Source organism: Ictalurus furcatus, chromosome 6, assembly GCF_023375685.1.
Source record: "Ictalurus furcatus strain D&B chromosome 6, Billie_1.0, whole genome shotgun sequence".
NCBI classification, from domain to species: domain Eukaryota; kingdom Metazoa; phylum Chordata; class Actinopteri; order Siluriformes; family Ictaluridae; genus Ictalurus; species Ictalurus furcatus.
Window position 1 is genome coordinate 19,252,425 of NC_071260.1, and position 20,398 is coordinate 19,272,822.

General features: G+C 39.1%; 1 protein-coding gene across 2 annotated transcripts; it reads left to right on the forward strand.

The window, feature by feature from the left end:
• The first annotated feature begins 6,844 nt into the window (after positions 1 to 6,844).
• etv5a (ETS variant transcription factor 5a) lies at positions 6,845 to 19,640 on the forward strand. Of its 2 annotated transcripts, none has more exons than XM_053626948.1 (13): positions 6,845 to 7,453; positions 8,880 to 9,012; positions 9,123 to 9,216; positions 9,302 to 9,349; positions 9,786 to 9,836; positions 11,311 to 11,434; positions 12,371 to 12,649; positions 14,948 to 15,234; positions 16,287 to 16,346; positions 16,587 to 16,655; positions 17,160 to 17,329; positions 17,428 to 17,529; positions 17,653 to 19,640. In XM_053626948.1, exons 2-13 carry the CDS (start codon positions 8,965 to 8,967, stop codon positions 17,881 to 17,883), a joined length of 1,563 nt encoding a protein of 520 aa, XP_053482923.1. In that variant the 5' UTR covers positions 6,845 to 7,453; positions 8,880 to 8,964; the 3' UTR covers positions 17,884 to 19,640. The 2 variants fall into 2 exon arrangements, with proteins under 2 accessions (XP_053482923.1, XP_053482924.1); XM_053626949.1 differs by having other exon boundaries at positions 6,848 to 7,453; positions 9,126 to 9,216.
• Positions 19,641 to 20,398: the final 758 nt, after the last annotated feature.

The following is a 20,398-nucleotide window of genomic DNA, read 5'->3' on the forward strand; positions in this document are numbered from 1 at the left end:
AGGTAATTTCAGATCAGCACTGATTGTACAGCTGATGTTCTCAAAACACAATTCTTCAAACAGGCAGACTACTCTGCCTCTGGTTCCCTTTAATGAACACCAAATCAAAGATGCAGTATCAAAGTCCTACAAAGTGCAAATTTGCCTAGATAACCACAGGATATGACTTCGGTATTTTTTAATCAGCAAAGCTCACGTCATTCCAATTAAAAGTAATAGTGAATTTCACTAGAATTTCATTGTCTCCTGTGGTCATCAGACAGTTGACTTTTATGGTCCTCTGGTGCTTAAAGAATGTTGGTTTGGTTATGAGTGCATGTTTACAATTTCTTTTCATTTTACAATTTACAACCCCAATTCCGAAAAAGTTGGGACAGTATGGAAAATGCAAAAACAAACAAACAAAAGAGTCATCTGAAAATTCAGTTCACCCTGTACTATATTGAAAACACATTATTTCATGCTTTACTTTGTGAATTTAATTTTTTACATTTTTGAAAATATTTACACTCTTCAAATCTGATGACTGCAACACACTCCAAAAAAGTTGGGACAGTCGACTGTTTACCACTGTGTAACATCACCTTTTCTTTTAATAACACTTATTAAGCGTTCAGGCACTGAACACAACAGTTGGTTAAGTTAATCCATTATGCATTTCTTCAGCTGCGCAACTGTATAGAGCGAGCGTTCGTTGCCTTATTTTGCGATTCATAATGCGCAACACATTCTCAATCGGAGACAGGTCAGGACTGCACGCAGGCCATGCTAGTACCTGCACTCTCTGCTTATGCAACCATGTGCTTGTAGTCCGGACAGAATGTGGTTTGGCGTTGTCCTGCTCTGGATGCCAGCATATGTTGCTCCAAAATGTGTACATATCTTTCTTTATTAATTGTGTCCTCACAGATGTGCAAGTTACCTATGCCATGGGCACGGACACACCCCCATACCATGACAGATACTGCCTTTTAGACCTGACGCTGAAAACAGCTTGAATGGTCTTTTTCCTCTTTGGCCCGGAGAACATTACGGCTGTTTTGTCCGAAAACTATTTGAAATGTTGACTCGTCGGACCTCAAAACACGATTCCACTGTGCTACTGTTCATCTCAGATGAGACAGAGCACAGAGAACTCGGCGATGCTTCTGGACAGTGTTTCTGTATGGCTTATTGCTCTGCATAGTAAAGCCTTAACTTGTATCTGTGGATGCAGCGGTGAATGGTGTTTAATGACAAAGGTTTACCAAAGTATTCCCGAGCCCATGTCAGGATATCCATTACAGATTCAGAAGTGGTTTTCTGCCTTACCCTTTACCTTGACTGGATTCCTCAAATCTTTTAATTTGAGGCGGCTATGGCTCAGGTGGTAGAGCGGGTTGCCTACTATTCGTAGGGTTGGAGGTTCGATTCCCAGCCCACGTGACTCCACATGCCAAAGTGTCCTTGGGCAAGACACTGAACCCCAAGTTGCTCCCGATGGCAAGTTGGCGCCTTGTATGGCAGCTCTGCTACCATTAGTGTGAGTGTGTGTGAATTGGTGAATGAGTCACAGTGTAAAGCACTTTGGATAAAAGCACTATATAAGTGCGCCATTTACCGTTTTAATTATATTGTACACTGTAGAAGGTGAAATGCCCAAAATCTTACCGAGTTGTCTTTGGGGAATGTTGTTCTCAAAGTGTTGGATTATTCACTGACACATCTGTTGGCAGATTGGCGAGCCTCAACCCATCCTTGCTCTTGAAGGACTAGGCCTTTTTTGGAGGCTCCTTATATACTATGATTAGACGATTACCTTACCTGTTTCACATCACCTTCTTATTTCAAATTGTCACATCGCTATTAGTCCTAAATTGCCCCATCCCAACTTTTTTGGAACATGTTGCATGTTAATCAATTTCAAAATAAACACTTACCTTCAAAAAAAAAAAGTGCAGTTAATTAGTAAAACATCAAATACCTTGTTTTTATACATTTTTTGTTTAAATACAAGTCAAACAACATTTACAAATCATTCCTCTTTGTTTTTATTAGCATTTTCCATACTGTCCCAACTTTTTCAGAATTGGGGTTGTTCAATGATTGTTGTATATATATTTTATCTAACATGACACCACTGCATGCCTACTGAAGCAAAGAAGACAACAATGTCTGCTCGTAGAGAGACCATGTTGATTGTCGCAAGAGTCTGCCATCTTCTCATGATTATATTCCTAGTCCTTTTCTACTTTTGCTTAATTGTTGTAGCCTATTGTCTTTATTCATTGTGTTTTGCCATAATATGTTTGAAACATGTTCATAGTAAAAGCACCAATGTGGCTGTTCTTTGTTAGGTTCTATGTAGAGAAATGTCTGGCACCCAGATCATGTGTCAACAGGGAACAGAAGTAATATTCTTCCCACAGGCATCATCGTCTCTGATACATACCACTGTCACCTTCTTCATTATTTATGTTAATATACATTAAATAACTAGTAGTCTTAAACAGGAAACACAAAATAGCATTTCAATACAAACTGAATGTTCAACCAAAAACGTCATCAAGCATTTTTTGTACTGTGTAGCAAGATTAGTTACCCATTACCATTACTTGTACCATTCTGGCCTGCCCTATTATCAGCCTCTGTGTGTCTTGACATCACAAATGTCTTCAGAGTCTTTTGTCCTTAATATTTCACATGCACATTTTCTCTAGCTTGTCTTAGTGATCAGTGTTTAATACTATTATTGTCTTACATCTGTTCTTACATGTAACACTGTGATATAATCTAAAAAAAATGCTACTTCTTGTCTGAATACCTTACTCATATATTAGAAATGGAATATTCTGAGGAAACCCAATCTCAGATCAACACATCTTCTTTTAACAGAAACGGCAAGTATGCTATTAAAATGCCTAGTATCCTTTCTGCATTGTTCCTTTACTCTGGTTTTGACGTTGTAGGTCTGACAAAGGCCAAATGCACACATATTCTTAATTGGGACAGATAAACAGTATTAGATGACAGAAATGCAGTAGAGTCTGTATTATCGCTCAGTGTGATTGTCCCACATGTTTGTATAAACCCATGTCCTTTGACTTAGTGGGCTTGCTGGAACTCTTATCTGTGTAGCAGCAAGGGTCAAGGGCACTGTTCAAACCCTGAGCCATGAACTGAGATGTGATTCAAGAGAAAAGATTGATTGCTTCTTCTCCTGACCCTTTTATCGCCTGTCCACTCCAGCACTCAGTCATTCTAGGCATCCATGTTGATGGACAAAAGATTAATTGAATTAAAGGGCAGGTTGTGAACTGACTTTGGTGTTGTTGATTGGAAAAGAGCTGCAGAAATGCACTTATCCAATAATGGCACTCAGTTTATCCTCCATTTAACCTGATTGAATTTCAATTTAATCAAAGTCACAGCTTTTATGCTAATGATGTGAATCCCTCTTAGGGAATACTCTTTAGTTCAGTTAGTGTTGTAGTAACAGGGCAGAAAGGAGCTCCAATATTGCCTCATGCCAACATCACTATGCATGTTAGCTTGTTTGTTTCATATTGTTTCACAGACAAAATACCAAGCATACAGATTATCTCCATGGTCATATGTCAAATTGTCTCCATGGTCATGAGCAAATTATTCTCTAGTAATTTCCAAATTATTCTCTACTCTCTACCCTCCAGCCCACTCTGTAGTGTGGGGTACACCATTTGTATATTTTATACTCTCCCTCGAACTCATAAGGAGGTGATCTTTATTTTTATTATATAAGGTGTCATATGTTCATCTTAATTATTACATATATTCAACAGAAAACATAGGGTAATGACAGCTAAAATGTGGCATTTTTTGAAAAGTCTAATATATGTCAAATTGGTGTTTTCACAGGAATGAATCAACCAAATACAATATTCAGTATGTTTACACGATGAATCAGATTACAGATTGCAAATTTGTTTTTCATTGCATGCACTTTGCTTGCCAAAATAGGTCTTTAAGTATGTGCTGATTATGCAAGTACAAGCTCAGCCCTAGGGTGAAAGCTGGGCATCTTGGGCATGCACAGATAATGAGACAGGAATTATCTCTGTATGAGCTATTAATAGTCCGCAAGTCACATCTCGTCTTTGCTTTGGAGACTACCAAGGGCCTGAAGCCGCTACCTCCCCTCATTCCACTTTCACCAACCATCTGCATCTGACCGATTTCCCATCAAGGTTACAGATGTGTAACTCAGCTATGCTTAACGTACAACCCCAATTCTGAAAAAGTTGGGATAGTATGGAAAATGCTAATAAAAACGATGATTTGTAAATGTACTTACATGACTTGTATTTAAACAAAAAACACGTATAAAGACTAGGTATTTGATGTTTTACCTAATCAACTGCATAGACGTTAAACGTATATTTTGAAACTGATGCATGTAACACGTTCCAAAAAAGTGGGGACAGGGGCAATTTAGGACTAATAGAGACGTGATGGGTTGAAATATGATGGTAATGTGAAACAGGTGAGGTAATCATCTAATCATAGTATATAAGGAACCTCCAAAAAAAAGGCCTAGTCCTGCAAGAGCAAGGATGGGTCGAGGCTCACCAATCTTCCAACAGATGCATCGGCAAATATTCCAACACTTTGAGAACAACATTCCCCAAAGATGGTAGGATTTTGGGCATTACACCTTCTACAGTGCACAATATAATTAAAAGATTAGAGGAATCCGGGCAAATCTCATGCGTAAAGGGCAAGGCCAAAAACCACTTCTGAATGCACGTGATCTCCGATCCCTCAGATGTCACTGTCTTAAAAACCGTCATGAGTCTGTAATGGATGTCCTGACATGGGCTCGGGAATACTTTGGTAAAACTTTGTCAGTCAACACCATTCGCTGCTGCGTCCAGAGATGCAAGTTAAGGCTTTACTAAGCAGAGCAGAAGCCATACATCAACACTGTCCTGACTGCAGTCCTGACTCCGATTGAGAATGTGTGGCGCATTATGAAGCGCAATATAAGGCAGCGAAGGCCCCATACAGTTGCGCAGCTGAAGAAATGTATAATAGATGAATGGGGAAAATTCCGCTTGCTAAACTTAACCAACTAATGTCTTCAGCGCCCAAACGCTTAATGAGTGTTATTAAAAGAAAAGGTAATGTTACACAGTGGAAAACCATCGACTGTCCCAATTTTTTTGGAGTGTGTTGCAGTCATCAGATTTGAAATGAGTGTATATTTTCAAAAATAAGTTAAATTCACAAAGTAAAATATCTAAAAAAAAATTTGCAATATAGTACAGGGTGACCCGAATTTTCAAATTACACTTTTTGTTTGATTGTTTTGTTTGATTTTTTGCATTTTCCATACTGTCCCAACTTTTTCAGAATTGGGGTTGTAGAACATTTTGGTTGACTGGGTATTGATATATTCAAATAGTACTGTGATACTACAATAGCTTTTGGGATTTATAGCACATTTGAAACTATTGAGCAGATGTGCTGTAATATGAACAATGCTTTCTCATTCTTAAATCTAGAGCCAAAATTTGATGTGACGTCTAAGTAGGAAACTTTTTTTCCAAAAAGAGGCAAACTTGCACACTAACCCTGTCAGAGTAACCACATCACATCATCAAGCAAATGTGTGTACTAAAGGAAAGAAAAAAATAGGCCCTTTCCCTTGTCTCAATAATCTTTTCCTGACTCCCTTAAAATTTTGTCTGTGAAAAATCTTCAATGGGAGATATGCTGCAGTGACTCTGTAGTATGTGTCACCATTTTGGATTTATTTAAGGAAAGAATCAGAATAGAAACACAATATGCTCTTGCCCGCCGCCCCCCCCTCACCTCCCACTGCATCCGCAGTGGCCAACTGAAGCATACTATAAAAAGGAGACCTCCACAGTACGGTGTAATTGACAGACCCTCCTTCAGAGGCAATAATAACATCTGTAATGTATCTGTTTTATAAAATTGTCTGCCTCAAATGATATAAGCTTGACTTCAATGCTCTACATCAGTTGAAGGATTTCTCTCACTCATGTTCAAAGAAGTTGGCTTGACCATAGGCTGTCTGAAAAAAATTACATGGTCTGACTTTATACTGTATAACCACTGATGCATGTCAGACTTCTTCCACAACACAAAAGCAAGATCAATCTTCAGAATTGATATAAAAACTGAATTAATTTGGTTTATGATTTTTTTTCAGTGACATCCTTTAAAAGATCTTGTGTGTATTCTATCATATTTGAGCAAAACATAATTCATAAGTGGAGCACAGTCATGCAGTGGGTAGCGTTGCTGTCTCACAGCTCCAGTGTTTGATCCAGGGCTCAGGTTACTCTCTGTGCAGAGTTTCATATGGTCTCCCTATATTGCATGGGTTTCCTCTAGGTTCTCTGGTTTCCTCCCACCTCCCAAAACATACCAGTAGGTATAATTGCTTTGCTAAACTGCCCATATGTCTAAATGAATGTGTGGATGTATGTATGCATGGTGACCTGCAATGGACTGTTCATTCCATCCAGGAAGTATTCCCGCCTCACAGACAATATTTTTGGGATAGGCGTTGGATCCAGTTTGACCCTGACCAGGATAAAGTGCTTACTGAAAGTGAGTGAGAATAAGTGATAATTCATGATCAGTATCAGTTATCACTTGCCACAATTTCTATAAAATTGTTTATATATATATATATATATATATATATATATATATATATATATATATATATATATATATTCGAAGCATAGGCTAAGTTCAGAACAGGTACAATAATCCGCTTGTAAATAATATCCACCTAGTTGAACTGTTTTTAGTCCGCTATAAGACACTCTGCAGGTGATACAATGGCCTACAGAGAATATATTTCTGTCCTACATATAATATATTTGTGTCCCATATTTCATAGTGTATTCTAGATTTTTTTTTTTTTTACTTGACTGTTGCAAACATATATTATGATCTACTACGGTGTCAGACTTTTTCAAAGCAGGACGTCCAAATATCCTTGAAAACGTGTCGTGACTCTTAAAGATAAGAGTGAGGGGAATTTTACCTGTGAGTTGAATTTTCTGTGCGTGTCTCTTTAAGAGCCTGCGGGGACGGAGGGGAAAAATCAACAAGCCTAATGTGAATGTGAATGAAACCCAGTCATTCATAAAAATAGGACAAACGCGAACTGTGATTGGTCAAAGCACACCTCGTGCATAATTCATTAGTTTCCACCAACTATTGGTTGTTGACTTGACTGACAGGTCAACTTAGCCAATGGTGAACAAAAACTCTTGTCCGTGGAAGCCAAGCGGAAAGCAGACCAGTCCATTTACAAAATCCCATTCAAGTTTTGTATCAGGAGCAGAGCGCATCTAGTGATTGAGCGGCACGGACGCCAGGTTTTCTCGCGGATTTACAGTCTTTAGCGGTTTTTAAGGACATCCACCGTGAGCACGGCATTTTCTATACGGTGAGAAGAGAGTTCTTTTTCCCCCTTTTTTGCATCGTTTCAGATGAAACTGCGTGTTTTGGAAGCGCTTTTCGACATTGTTTAAGTTTCTCCTCGACTCTGAGCTGCGAATCCAGCAGCTATTTGGCGTTGAGGGAAAGCGCATCGCCATTTTATCTTACAACGGGCTTACTTTGGCAACCATATTTTGCATGAAGTTTTCTGAGGGCCTTTTTTGTAATGTTGATGTCTAGGAGGTGTTTAGTTCTGTTTTCTCGGGGAGCTCGGTCTGGTCTCAGCTGTGTTTGTGGGTTTGTGAATGGAGGGCTCGGTTTATTCCTCACACAGATCGGGTTTCATTTCATTAAGAAAAACAAGGGGCCAAGCAAGGGCTGCTCGCCTGAGGGGAAAAGAGAGAGAGAGGTCAATACTGCCGTGCTGGAATATTGTTGTTGTTTTATTATTATTATTATTATTATTATTATTATTATTGTTGTTATTATTATTATTATTATTATTATAAGGGGAGTTTGGTCTCTCGGTAAACTACATATTTTGAACTTTGCGAGGGGTTTGTCGTTCTTATTTTTATTTTTGATTTTTTTTAGACTTGTTTTTGTTTGGCTTTTTTAGAAATAACTTTATGCATCATCTATTTGAATGTAGACATTTATGTTGCCTTGAACCTGGCCCATGGAAATCCATGAGGACAGCTTTCGGATTGTGAACGCGGTGTTTTGTATACATCGTTGCTAAATGATGCGGGTGATGGAAACGTGGACAAGCCCCATTAAACTGTACAGTTTTTACTCTGAACTTCCTGCGAGTCCAGCAGCTGAACGTGCGTCACGTGCGCTTTTGATCTTCCCTTCTCTCGCTCCCTTTTGTCTAAAAGTCAATATTTCCCCTCCAGATGTTAGTTGTTGCCCATTAAAGCCATATTTCAACAGCTTAAAGAATGACTAGGCGTCCCCTCCCCCTTTACTGTTGGTTATTTTATATTTTAAATGCGCGCTTGAGAATAAAACCCCTAGATATGGCTCCTGTGTGTTTTGGATCCCTCTAGGCAAGATGGTGGAATTGCTGTTCGTTGACATTAAAAAGTAATACAATTATAAATGCAATATATTTTCCGCACTGGCGAAATATAAGCATGCCTTTTGGGTATGCAAGATAATATTTCCCAAGCCTGTGATTATGTATTCCTTCATAATCTTGAGCACAGATGGTTGGCTTTTTGATTATGTAAGGGTTATGTTCTGGAGGTGTGTTTACATGGTGCAGCACATACACTGCTCTCAACACCCTCTGATGTTGTAATAAACAACAGAAAGAGGAGAAGGGAACAGACTGAGTTGAAGATTCTCTCAGACTACATGAAGGACAATATAGTGAAGTGATTGTGTGCTGAGTGGCTCTCTGACCTGTAAATCTGTTCTTCCTATAGAGAAAAGAGAGCCCAGAAAGAACTCCAGAAAGCTATCGCTTTTGCGCGAAGACCCGCTGCTGGGATTTGTAAAGCGCAAGATATCATGGACAGATTTTACGACCAGCAAGTACCATTTATGGTCCCATCAAATGTGAGTTGTTGTTTTTTTTTTTCTCTCTCTCTCTCCACTGGTAGTCAGATGGTATGAAATCTAGCTTTTGTCATGTGGATCAAATCGCTCTAAGTAGTCTGCTTTCTCAGCAGAAATCGTCCCAAGTGGAGGAACCATACAACAGAACCATCATTGAGAGGAAAAGAAAGTTTGTAGACACCGAACTTGCTCAGGACACAGAAGGTAATAGAACATGCATGCATTATGATTTAGACACCATGCTTTTGTGTTATTTAGTAACATGGTTTCCTGTATGTGTCTACTGCAGAACTCTTCCAGGACCTCAGTCAGCTGCAGGAAATCTGGATTGCAGAGGGTGAGGGTCCCTTTCTTATATTTCCTTCTCAGCAAAAGAAAACTGCAAGTTTTATTTAAATTACAGAGCACTTTTTTTTTCTTTCTTTCTTTCTCTGTGAATATTTTCAAAATAGTTACCCAAAATTTAGGTGATCATTCACAATATTCATGGAAAAACTTTTTTTTTTTTTTCTTTCCTATAGTGCAGTTTATGGGTTTTGAATTTGAAGTTTAATCTATATTCATTGGTGTACCACAGTTCTTTTTTGCATGCTGCTTGGTTATAGTGACAGGCTTGTTGTGTCGTGCATTATGCCAATTTTACAGCGGGACAGCTGATGCTTATGCCAATGCTTGCTTTAGTGCATGCATTACTGATCAGTGAGATCTGTGTATAATTTATTTATTTATTTATTTTTTTTTTGTATCAACATCTCATGATTTTGTCTCCACAGCCCAGGTGCCCGATGATGAACAGTTTGTCCCAGACTTTCAGCCGGACAGCTGTGAGTACCTGAGCTTTAATATTAATACTCTATTGCCATGTACACTGGATTAAGTCCAGCGAAGGCAAGGACCACTCACGGAGAGAATCATTATTCATGTCTTGTTTCAGTTTCTTGTCAAGTCTTTTGAGAGGACAAAGGGCACAGTAAAACAAAAACTGGTGTAAAGTACCCAGGCAATCTTGTTGATTTTGGCTGGGTTGTGAAATCTCTGTAGAGATCTTAATGATGGATATTGAAGCATTGATAGCAGACCGTAACCCAGACCATCAAGTACCTGATTGGTATCGGGCATTGCATGAGGCAAGCTGATAACATGATTTCATGCTTTCCTGCACTCATCTTAGCCTGCAATGGACTGAATTCCATGGGGTGGAGGTGCCTGCACTCTGCGGCCTCATCCTCCACCACTGAAAAGCTGCTGAAACTGGTGTTCTTACTAGCACCCTTCTTGACACAATTTCAGCTTTAAATAGGGGATTTGTTCAAAGCTGTCCCCTGTATTGCAGCCAAGTGAAATGCTTATGTAATAATCAGTGGTGCATTTTATAACTTCCCATTTCTCTTGTTTGACTTGCATAAGTTTATTTATGTTTTGGTCTGATGCTGAAGCTAGGAGTCAGGGTGTGGTGTTTTTGTGTCAGACCTCATTATTTCAGTCCTGTTTATTCAGTACTGCTTATCCAGTATGCTGAAGGCTGATATAGTACAGTATCTTTTTAGATGTATTATTTACACAGAGAGGCTCTTGTGGGTGTGTAGACATTTCTCTTGGCTGTGGCCATACAGTGTACTGTAAAATTTTTCATGTGTGTATGATGGTCATCTTGGAATAGGCCTTGGGCACTTGGCAGTGGTTCACTTCTCTCTACAAGCTTCTATTCTGCAGAGCTGTGTGGTTCCTCTGGTCATCTGCAAGATATCCCATGCATTACTGTAGCCTGCGTTAGGAGAGTGGGAAAATCCATCTACCATTAGGTTTCATTTAAGGGAGTGTCTAATGTTAAGCATAGTGCAATGCATTGTAGCTTTCAGCACGCTTTTTGAGCATTCACATGCCTGTTATGTGGTTTCCTAAGCTCAGTATAGTCGACTTGATTTATCTTGCTAGTGTTGCACTGTGCCTAGGGATCCAGTTTCGTTGGCCATTATGTGGCGCCGGATATGGGAGCTGATGCAGAGATCCAGCAGCTAATGGTTACAGTGCGGGGAGGAAAATCATTCACAATCATTGAATTACAGCTGCTGTGATTCATGAGTATCGACTTGCCTGTGATGGAAATCAGAAGGGAGCACTTTGATTGTGCATGTTTTGCAAAGCCACAGTATTGATGGGCGAAGGATGTGTATTTTATACCCAGCAGTCAGCCAATTAATGTTGTTGTGTAGGACACTCCTTCAGATGATCAGCACTATACTGCTGTTGATGTGTTCGATTAGATCTTATATACTTCCAATCCATTGTCTTTTTCAGTGACGTTTCATGGCCCTCCTCCAACCAAGATTAAACGGGAGCTGAGTCCTTCGAAAGAGCTTTCCCCCTGTAGTGAGGACAGGAGTCCCATGTTGTATGGAGAGAAGTGCCTTTATAACTACAGGTAAGCATGCAGTGCAAATTTGTCTTTAAGCTGGCTTGATAATTACTGTTCTGAAACTGAGCTTTCCAACACACGGTTATATTATAATAGCCTTTATGCTAAAATTCATGCTGCGCTGCCTCAGTCTTGCCTTAGTTATCACTCCATCCCACACCCCAGTTCTAGTGCCCTTCACTCCTCCTTCTTCCTGCTTTTCTATTATTTCATTCATTGTGTTGCCATGGTAACTCTTAGTCTCATTTGTTTGTCACTTTTACTGTCACTTGTGTTACTGTATTGCTCTCACACTGGCTTTCAAATATTACTTTTATCTGTATACAGATGTCTACTCTTTATTCTAGTATACCTTTCATATGAGAAGTTATAAATGTGAATGAACTATTTATTTCATGTACAATGATTCTTCATTACTGCTTCACTGCTCATTTACTATGTCTAGATATTTTTCAATCTATTTCCATACCCCCCCGCCCCCCTTGATTTTATTATGGTTTAGTGCATCAGTTTTCATATCACTAAAGCACTTCTTTATCATCGAAACATTTAAATCTATAAATATTTGCACACTATACAAAAAAATTATCTCACTATCGTCAGTCATGGATGCCATTTCTCCTTCTATATGTACCTCAACAACTTTGGGGGGGAGGGGGATTGGGGGGTTAAGCCTAATGTCCTAAAGGGTTATTTTTATGTTTACAACGCAAGACTCTCTACTCAATATGCAAAGAACCCAAGAGAACCATGTTATGAGAGTTTATCACTATCAAGCAACCACTGATGGTTTTATTGTAACACAGCTTTCCAACAACTTTGTTTATTTTCAAATTTTTTCTAGTTTAGTTTTGTCTTTGCATCATCATTGTGCCATTAACTGCCTGCAGGGAGCTCCCCCCCCCATGTGACAGACTGTTTCCTTCTTTTTACTCCTTGCAGTGCCTATGAAAGGAAAACCTCTGTTGGGTTCAAGCCATTGACTCCTCCTTCAACGCCTGTGTCACCATGCAGTTCCACCAACACGCACCCCATGCATGAACAGACACCTCCTCCTCTTGTCCATAATTCTACATTAAGGCAACGTTCCCTACACGGACAGCCTGCCGTGACCACCTCGGCCCTCAGTCAGAGGCCCCTCCCACTACACAGCCAGACTCCACCTTTTGCAGTGCCATGCCCACCTCAAAACCACAATGCCCCCTTTAACAACGAGCACAGGTGAGTGTCTGTATTGTTTACAGCAGTGACCTAGAGTCCACTCTGCAATTCTGAACACCCTTCAGAACATGAGCAAAAACAATTATATAAGTTGAAGAACACAAGTGATCTATTGAAGTAAAGGAAAAACTATATAAGGGCACTATACCTTTTGATATTTATATATATGTATATATAAATAAATATAAATAATATATATATTTTTTTTAATACATAAGACACTTTTTTGTGTGTGCACTCAGTTTTGACTTTTATTTTTATTTTTTTCCATTTTATGTCTTTATTTATTCATTTTCATATGATTCATTTACGTATGATTCATATTCAAGTGATTCATATACACGTGATTCATTTACTAATTTGCTTCTCTTTAAATCCAGTTTTAGACTGTGATATTACAAAGGTCTTTCCAGATTATTACTTGCTAAACTGTATGAGATAACCCCAGTAAAATTGCCTGAATTCTATAATATAATTTGTTCACCATGTTAGGTTTAAATCCTCTAAAAACAGATTTGCAATTAAATAACATTACTCTGTTCCAATTCACATCCTTCAAAGCATTGGCATGTTCTGCTTACTCTCACAATCCACCAAACTCCCACACCCAAAGTCTCCATAAACAAATGAGACAGCAGTGTATCCTACAAAAACCGAACATTGTCCACAATGTGAAAGTTTTGACATTTTGAGAGAAAATTCAATTAAGTACTTAAGAGATTCTTCGATTTTGTGAGTGGAAAGTATGAATATGAATTGGTTATTTGCAGTGTATCCTCTGCTGCACTTACTATAAAAGACACCATGGTATATAGGTATACAGTGCCCTCCACTAATTTTGGCACCCTTGGTAAATATGAGAAAAGGTGGCTGTGGAAAAATTGTTTTTATTGTTTAAACTTTTGATCTTTTGTTTAAAAAAAACAAACAAACAAAAAAAAACAATTCACAAAAATACTCTGCTCTCATGGATATCAAATGATTGCAAACAAAACACAGGTTTATCAAAAAAGAATCTTTGTTAAATATAGGTGAGCAACCCTTGCCAAGATAACAGCTCTGAGTCTTCTCCTATTATGCCTGATGAGGTTGGAGAATACATGGCAAGGGATCTGAGACCATTCCTCCATACAGAATCTCCCCAGACCCTTCAAATTTTGAGGTCCACACTGGTGGACTCTCCTTCAATTCACCCCACAGGTTTTCTATGGGTTTCAAGTCAGGGAACTGGGATGGCCATGACAGGACCTTAATTTTGTGGTCAGTAAACCATTTTTTGTGTTGATTTTGATGTATGTTTTGGATCATTGTCCTGCTGGAAGATCCAACCATGGCCCATTTTAAGCTTTCTGGCAGAGGCAGTCAGGTTTTCATTTAATATCTGTTGATATTTGATAGGCCATGATGCCATGTATCCTAACAAAATGTCCAGGTCATCTGGCAGAAAAACAGCTCCAAAACATTAAAGCGCCACCACCATATTTAACCGTGGGCATGAGGTACTTTTCCATATGGCTACCTCTCTGTGTGTGCCAAAACCACCTCTGGTGTTTATTGCCAAAAAGCTCTATTTTGGTAGACTATTAATGGGGATATACTTCAAATATATTTGTCTCATATGAATTCATAGGGTTGCCAATAACTGTTGCACACCTGTATTTAACAAAGTTTTATCCAAAAAAAATCTGTTTGCAATTGTTTATCCATGAGAGCAGAATATTTTTGTGGATTATTTGAACAAAAGGTTAAACAAATTTTCACAGCCTTCTTTGCTCATATTTACCAAGGGTGCCAATATTAGTGGAGGGCGCTGTATATGGTGGCTGACATTTCAGTAACAGATTTCTTATGATTAAAAAAAAAATCCTGTTGTGTTCTAATGCAGATGATGTGGTGCCATGGTAGCATTACTGCTCCTCTGTAGGAGGGCTGTCTTAATTTGACCCCCGTGGGAATAGAGAGGTGGGCTGTGCACCCTGCCAGCTGCAGTATGATTTCTGGGAGCATGCCAAGGAATTTGTGGCATGTCACTGGCAGTTAGTAATATGGAGCTAGGATCTCCATGGCAAGCAACAGGCCTGAACGCTCCAGAATGGCAGCTAAGCTCTCCTTTTAAAATAGCTGTCCCTTAGGTTTGACCAGGCCCTATTTTCTCATTTTACTACTGCATATGCTGTACTAGCAAATACATTTAACTTGTGAATTGTTGGAATCTTCCTTGGTATTAATCTTTGATTTTAATTTGTTCAAATATTCTTTTGGTGATTTGAACATTTTGTACTTACTTTTCTTCAATAGGTTTCAGCGCCAGATGTCGGAACCCTGTTTGCCATTCCCGCCTTCTGAGACCCAGGGAAAACCAAACTACATTCCCCAAGCATCAAGCACGTCACCCAGAGATGGCCGGCCACCGTATCATCGGCAAATGTCCGAGCCGGTGGTTCCTGTTCATCCTCAGGGTTTTAAACAGGAGCTGCTGGACCCTCGCTACACTGAGCAGGGTGTCCCCAACATGGGCCCACCCCAGGCTGCCTTCCACCCAATGGCCATCAAGCAAGAGCCACGAGACTTTGGCTTCGACTCTGGTTAGTATTAATAACTGTCTACCTTTTAAAAAGGAACAGTGACCTTGTCCAGACCTCATCAGACAGTAATGGCCAGCTTTGGTGGGAAGAGACAGGGCTCAAGTTGTGGAATCTTCCATGTGTGCTTGTCTCTGCCTCACCAGGCTCTGCTAAAACTCACAGATCCATGCAAATACTCACACACTAACTGTCGGAGAACAGACAGTCTGATGTGTCCGTATTCTTTGCCCTTGGAGAAATTCCCTCCAAACAGTATGTCTCACCCATGTAGTTGAATGAAAGGAAGAAAATAGACATTGTGAGCTTTATAAAACTTTATCAAATTATACTGTACCTCTCTCTAACTTGAACATCAGTCTAAAGTGGTGAATCGAAGACATTTATACAGATAAAATTTTCTGTGGTTCAGTAGTTATGCTTCATTCTGACACCCAAACATTCTGTTCCTTGCCTTCTCATGATCATCAACAAATCAAACCAATTTAAACTAGTGAGGTCTAGCTGAATAACACTATTGTTCAAGTTCCTTATATAGTGTTAGCCAGTGATGTTCCAAATTATATTGTGAGCTACTGTTTTATAAATACATACACAGGTGTGTAGTTGTGGTCAACTAGAAGTGAATCATTGAGATTGTTTGTTTTGTTTTCTTACTAATATCCAAAGTTACCAAAAGCAGTAGCACAGGACGTCATTGTGGTCATCCCCCTCCCCACCCCACATAAATATAATGTGTTCCGTGTTATATTGGTGCATTGATGAAGGCTATAATGATGTCAGATGTCTGGGTAGGACGCTTGTATTCCAGCTTTTCTTAGTGTTTCATAAGCATGAAGATGCCTTGTTCTGCACTCACTATTCATGATCTGGACATAATTCTATGTTAATATATTGCATTTTATCAAGAACTTTTTCAGTGCATTAATGCTGAACTATTCTATGAATTTTTTTTTTTTTTGAGATTTTATAAAGCTTTTGCAGTTTTCTTTTTTTTTCTTTTTTTTTTTTTTTAATTGTCTTTTTGAGTAATGGTTTCTTTGCTTGATTTTCAGAAGTGCCTAACTGCCGGTCTTCATTTGGGAGAGGAGCAAGCTTCTACCAAAGCCAAGAAAGTAAGTAACCACATGATGAAGTCACTTTTCCAAAGTCTGTTTCATAAGATCAGAGATTTGTTTCAGTTCCTGTTTTCTGTTCTTGTTTCTCAAAATCACTTGTTCAGTTTTGGTTTTCATTTCTCAATGAACTGAAGCTACATGTATACAAAGCGTTTTTTATATATATATATATATATATATATAAGTCCAAGCACAGACTTACCCTGTATTTACTCAACTTTTCCCTTTTTCTTGCAGGTTTTTCATTTGACATAGATCAGCACTTGTATTATGACGATACATGCGTAGTTCCTGAACGACTTGAAGGTAAGATTCCCTAATGACATTTATGCACACAACTCATGTTGGACTTTATTTATATACAGTTATAGGGAAATTTTTTTTTAGATGAGATTTTTCTTCTAGGGCACAGTGGCTTAGAGGTTAGCATGTTTGCCTCGCACCTCCAGGGTTGTGGGTTCGATACCCGCTTCTGCCCTGTGTGTGTGTGTGTGTGTGTGTGTGTAGTTTGCATGTTCTGCCTGTACTTCAGGGGTTTCTTCCACACACTTGGTACAAAGACATGCGTAGGCTAATTGGCATTTCCAAATTGTCCAGTGTGTGAATGGGTCTGTGAACATGTGTGTGACTGTGCCCGGTGATGGGTTGGCACCTCGTCCAGGGTGTCCCCTGCTTCATGCCCCAAGTCCCCTGGGATAGGTTCCAGGCTCCCCGTGAGCCTGTGTAGGATAAGCGGTAGAGAAGATGGATGGATGGCTAGATTCTTCTTCTACCTGAGAATGTTTTCATCATTTATTATTCTCTTAACAGGGAAAGTAAAGCAGGAACCTTCTGTATTTCGTGATGGCCTACCTTACCAACGTCGTGGATCTCTCCAGCTCTGGCAGTTTCTGGTGACACTTCTTGATGACCCTGCCAACGGTCACTTCATTGCTTGGACAGGACGTGGCATGGAGTTTAAACTCATTGAGCCAGAAGAGGTCAGTTTTAAATCCAAAATCTAAAGTACACTACATATCCAAGTCATTTATATGCTGTCATGAAATCATTTTAAAACGATGTTTAACTTGCACACTAGGTGGCTCGACGTTGGGGCATTCAGAAGAACCGACCAGCCATGAATTATGACAAGCTGAGTCGCTCTCTGCGCTACTACTATGAGAAGGGCATCATGCAGAAGGTAAAGACAAGTTCACATTTATTTTCCTTGATGCTCAGCTCACAGTTTTAAAATGTTCTTTCAATTGCATGTTAGTAATTTCTCTTTTTTTTAAAAAAAAAAAAAAAAAAACAAACTCCTCAGGTTGCTGGTGAGAGGTACGTCTACAAGTTTGTGTGTGACCCTGAGGCCCTCTTCTCTATGGCCTTTCCAGACAACCAGAGGCCGAACATTAAGGCTGATCCTGATGGCCTGCCTGTAGTGGACGATGAAACACTACCCATCACTCACTATGATGAAGGAGGCACTTACCTGGTAGATGGAGGAGAGCAGTGCGTCACTGGGATGCCTTTCCCTGATGGCTATGTGTACTGATTCTCATCCCCAATCCAAAACCTGAACTGTTGAGCAGACTGGAGCATGTCTGTCCCTGCTGCCTCTACTTCTGCCCTGTTGTCCATTTACAGATTAGCCCTCCCCCAAAAGTTGCATTAAATTAATGGAGAGATCTGCATCAAATCTCTGGCACTGGCCCATGAGAAAGTGTTTGGGAAGTGAGGAATATCTGGACTTCTGCAGCTTGACCTGCTTTGTGGTAGATGGTTGCTTGATGCTGCAGAAAATGTGAGGTCCGTGTGCTGAAGGACTTGGGTCTCTGCGCAGACTGAAAGAATTGTAGCAATTCTGTTTTGACAATCTGTTTTGTTTTTTTAATGATGAAATATTAAGAGGTGCCCTATAAACAACAACAACAAAAAAAATCAAAATGTATCAAAACACAGCACTATTTTAATAGCTGCCTACATGGGTACTAATAGATTTGTTACCTCGAAATCATGTAGAAGTGAAAAGGGCTTTATTTTGCAGAGGAAATAGACCCAGTCATTTCTTTCATTTTGGTTAGACTTGTTTAGAAATCTGGCTTTTATACAGTACTTTGGTTTAACTAAATGCAGGACTGCTTCAAACATGGAATTTTTACACAATATGCTGTTTTGTTTGTGTTTTTTTTTTTTTTTTTTTTTTTAATATTGTTGGCTTGTTTTTAGTCATTGTAAGTGTTGTGGGTTGTTTTTGTATCATTAGCTTTCTTTCTCCCACTGGATTATTCAAATGTTATTGCTCTATACTGAAGCTGAACCAGATATACACTTAGACATTCAGTCAGATTACTGTGACTGTTAACCCATTGTTAAACACATTTCATATGCATAGTCACTTCCTTGAAAATTGGTACATTTGTGTAAAACAAGAATACAATATTCAAAAAGGGATGCACTAGACAAACTTTCTTCAAGAGAGTTACCGCCTCTGACTACTTAAATGTATTTTAAGGGGCAATGTTTTTATCCTGTTTTGTATTATCTTTGGCTTACTTTTCTTTGGCACTGTACAAGTGTGAAAAAGCACCAAGATGGCAAGCTAGCCAGGACTTTGCATGCAATAAGGTGAAAAGAATGCCTTCTTTTGGACTCCTTTTCACTGCCAATATGAAGTTGATGAAAGACCACTGCTTCCTTTTTGCATGGTATTCAACTGACAATTGTCCACTAATATATCGCTTTATGCTGGACAAAGATGAAATTAATTTCTCTGCATTATTTTCTTTTCTTTTTTTTTGTTGAAAAAGATGATCTTATATAAATATATATTTTTGCAAAGTCTGCAGTGGTTTGATTTCATTGTATCAGCTGTATAGTACTGCCTAAAACATTTTAAATGCGGGATGCCTGTGGTGCTTTCACTGCAGATCAGGGCTTAATGGACTCCCTTTTTTGTTGGATTACAGCAACGTTTTCCATAACGGTCCTCAGACACACACACACACACAGAGACAAGCCACGTTACTGCTTACTCTAGGTTCTCAACACACCTGAACCATGTATTCAGTGTTCTTAATGACTTTGGTACACATGAGGACCGTGTGGGAAATGCTCAGTTAGAGGGAAGTATGTATTAGGTTTTCTCACTGAATGAGAGGTTTAGTAACCTCAAGCCCTATCACAGGAAGGGGGAGTCTGCATGTGTATAGGCTTTGCTGCCTTCCTTCATATTGTGTACCTTTTTAGTTTATAATCTGTTCTGGGTACAATAAACAGTTCTTTCTGCTTCACATCCACTGGAATTTTTCATCATTTCTCTCACCCTTAGCTTGCAAGTTGCTGTAGACTTTACAATGCTAAACTTCAGTGATTAGCCACATGTTTGGCAAAGTTCACATTGTTCAGCTAATTCTAATAAAGTGAGAACATATGCCTTTTATATGTAAGAAATTTCAGGTATTTTATGAAGACCTGAAAGAACCAAGGTTTTCCTTTCATGCATTTGTAGCATGTATCAATCATGTATTCAAGGAGTGCTTCCAGTTCTTATTACAGCCCTCTGTTTTCCCAGAAGTGCTCGTTTCATCTTTACATTAAGGGCTGGTTAGTTTACTAATGTGTGTCTCCCCTTATGGCCAGAAAGCAGCCCTTCATTTCTAAGTATTATATAAATCATATCCACCTTCACTGAGCAAGCAATGCTTATTGACCATAGGAAGGATCATACAGATGAACCAACCGTATGGGAGAGTCTTAATGTAACTGCTCTATCTATTAATCCATGTTGCAACAATATTAGTAGTGCCACCCATGGCATGGTTATAACAGCTTGATGGAGTTTGGAAGTAATCACTACTACTATTGCACTAGTTAATATACTTAAATGTCACAGAAGTCATTTTTATTGTTATCATGATCATTAACTGACAATTAACTTTATTTGTAGTTACAAGTTTGGTTTTAATTAATTAATTGAGTGAGCTTTGCTAAAACTGACTCTGAGAAGAAACCACAAGTTCATGTGCATTGCATGTATATTCATTCCTTCAGCAACTGTGGTGGATCTG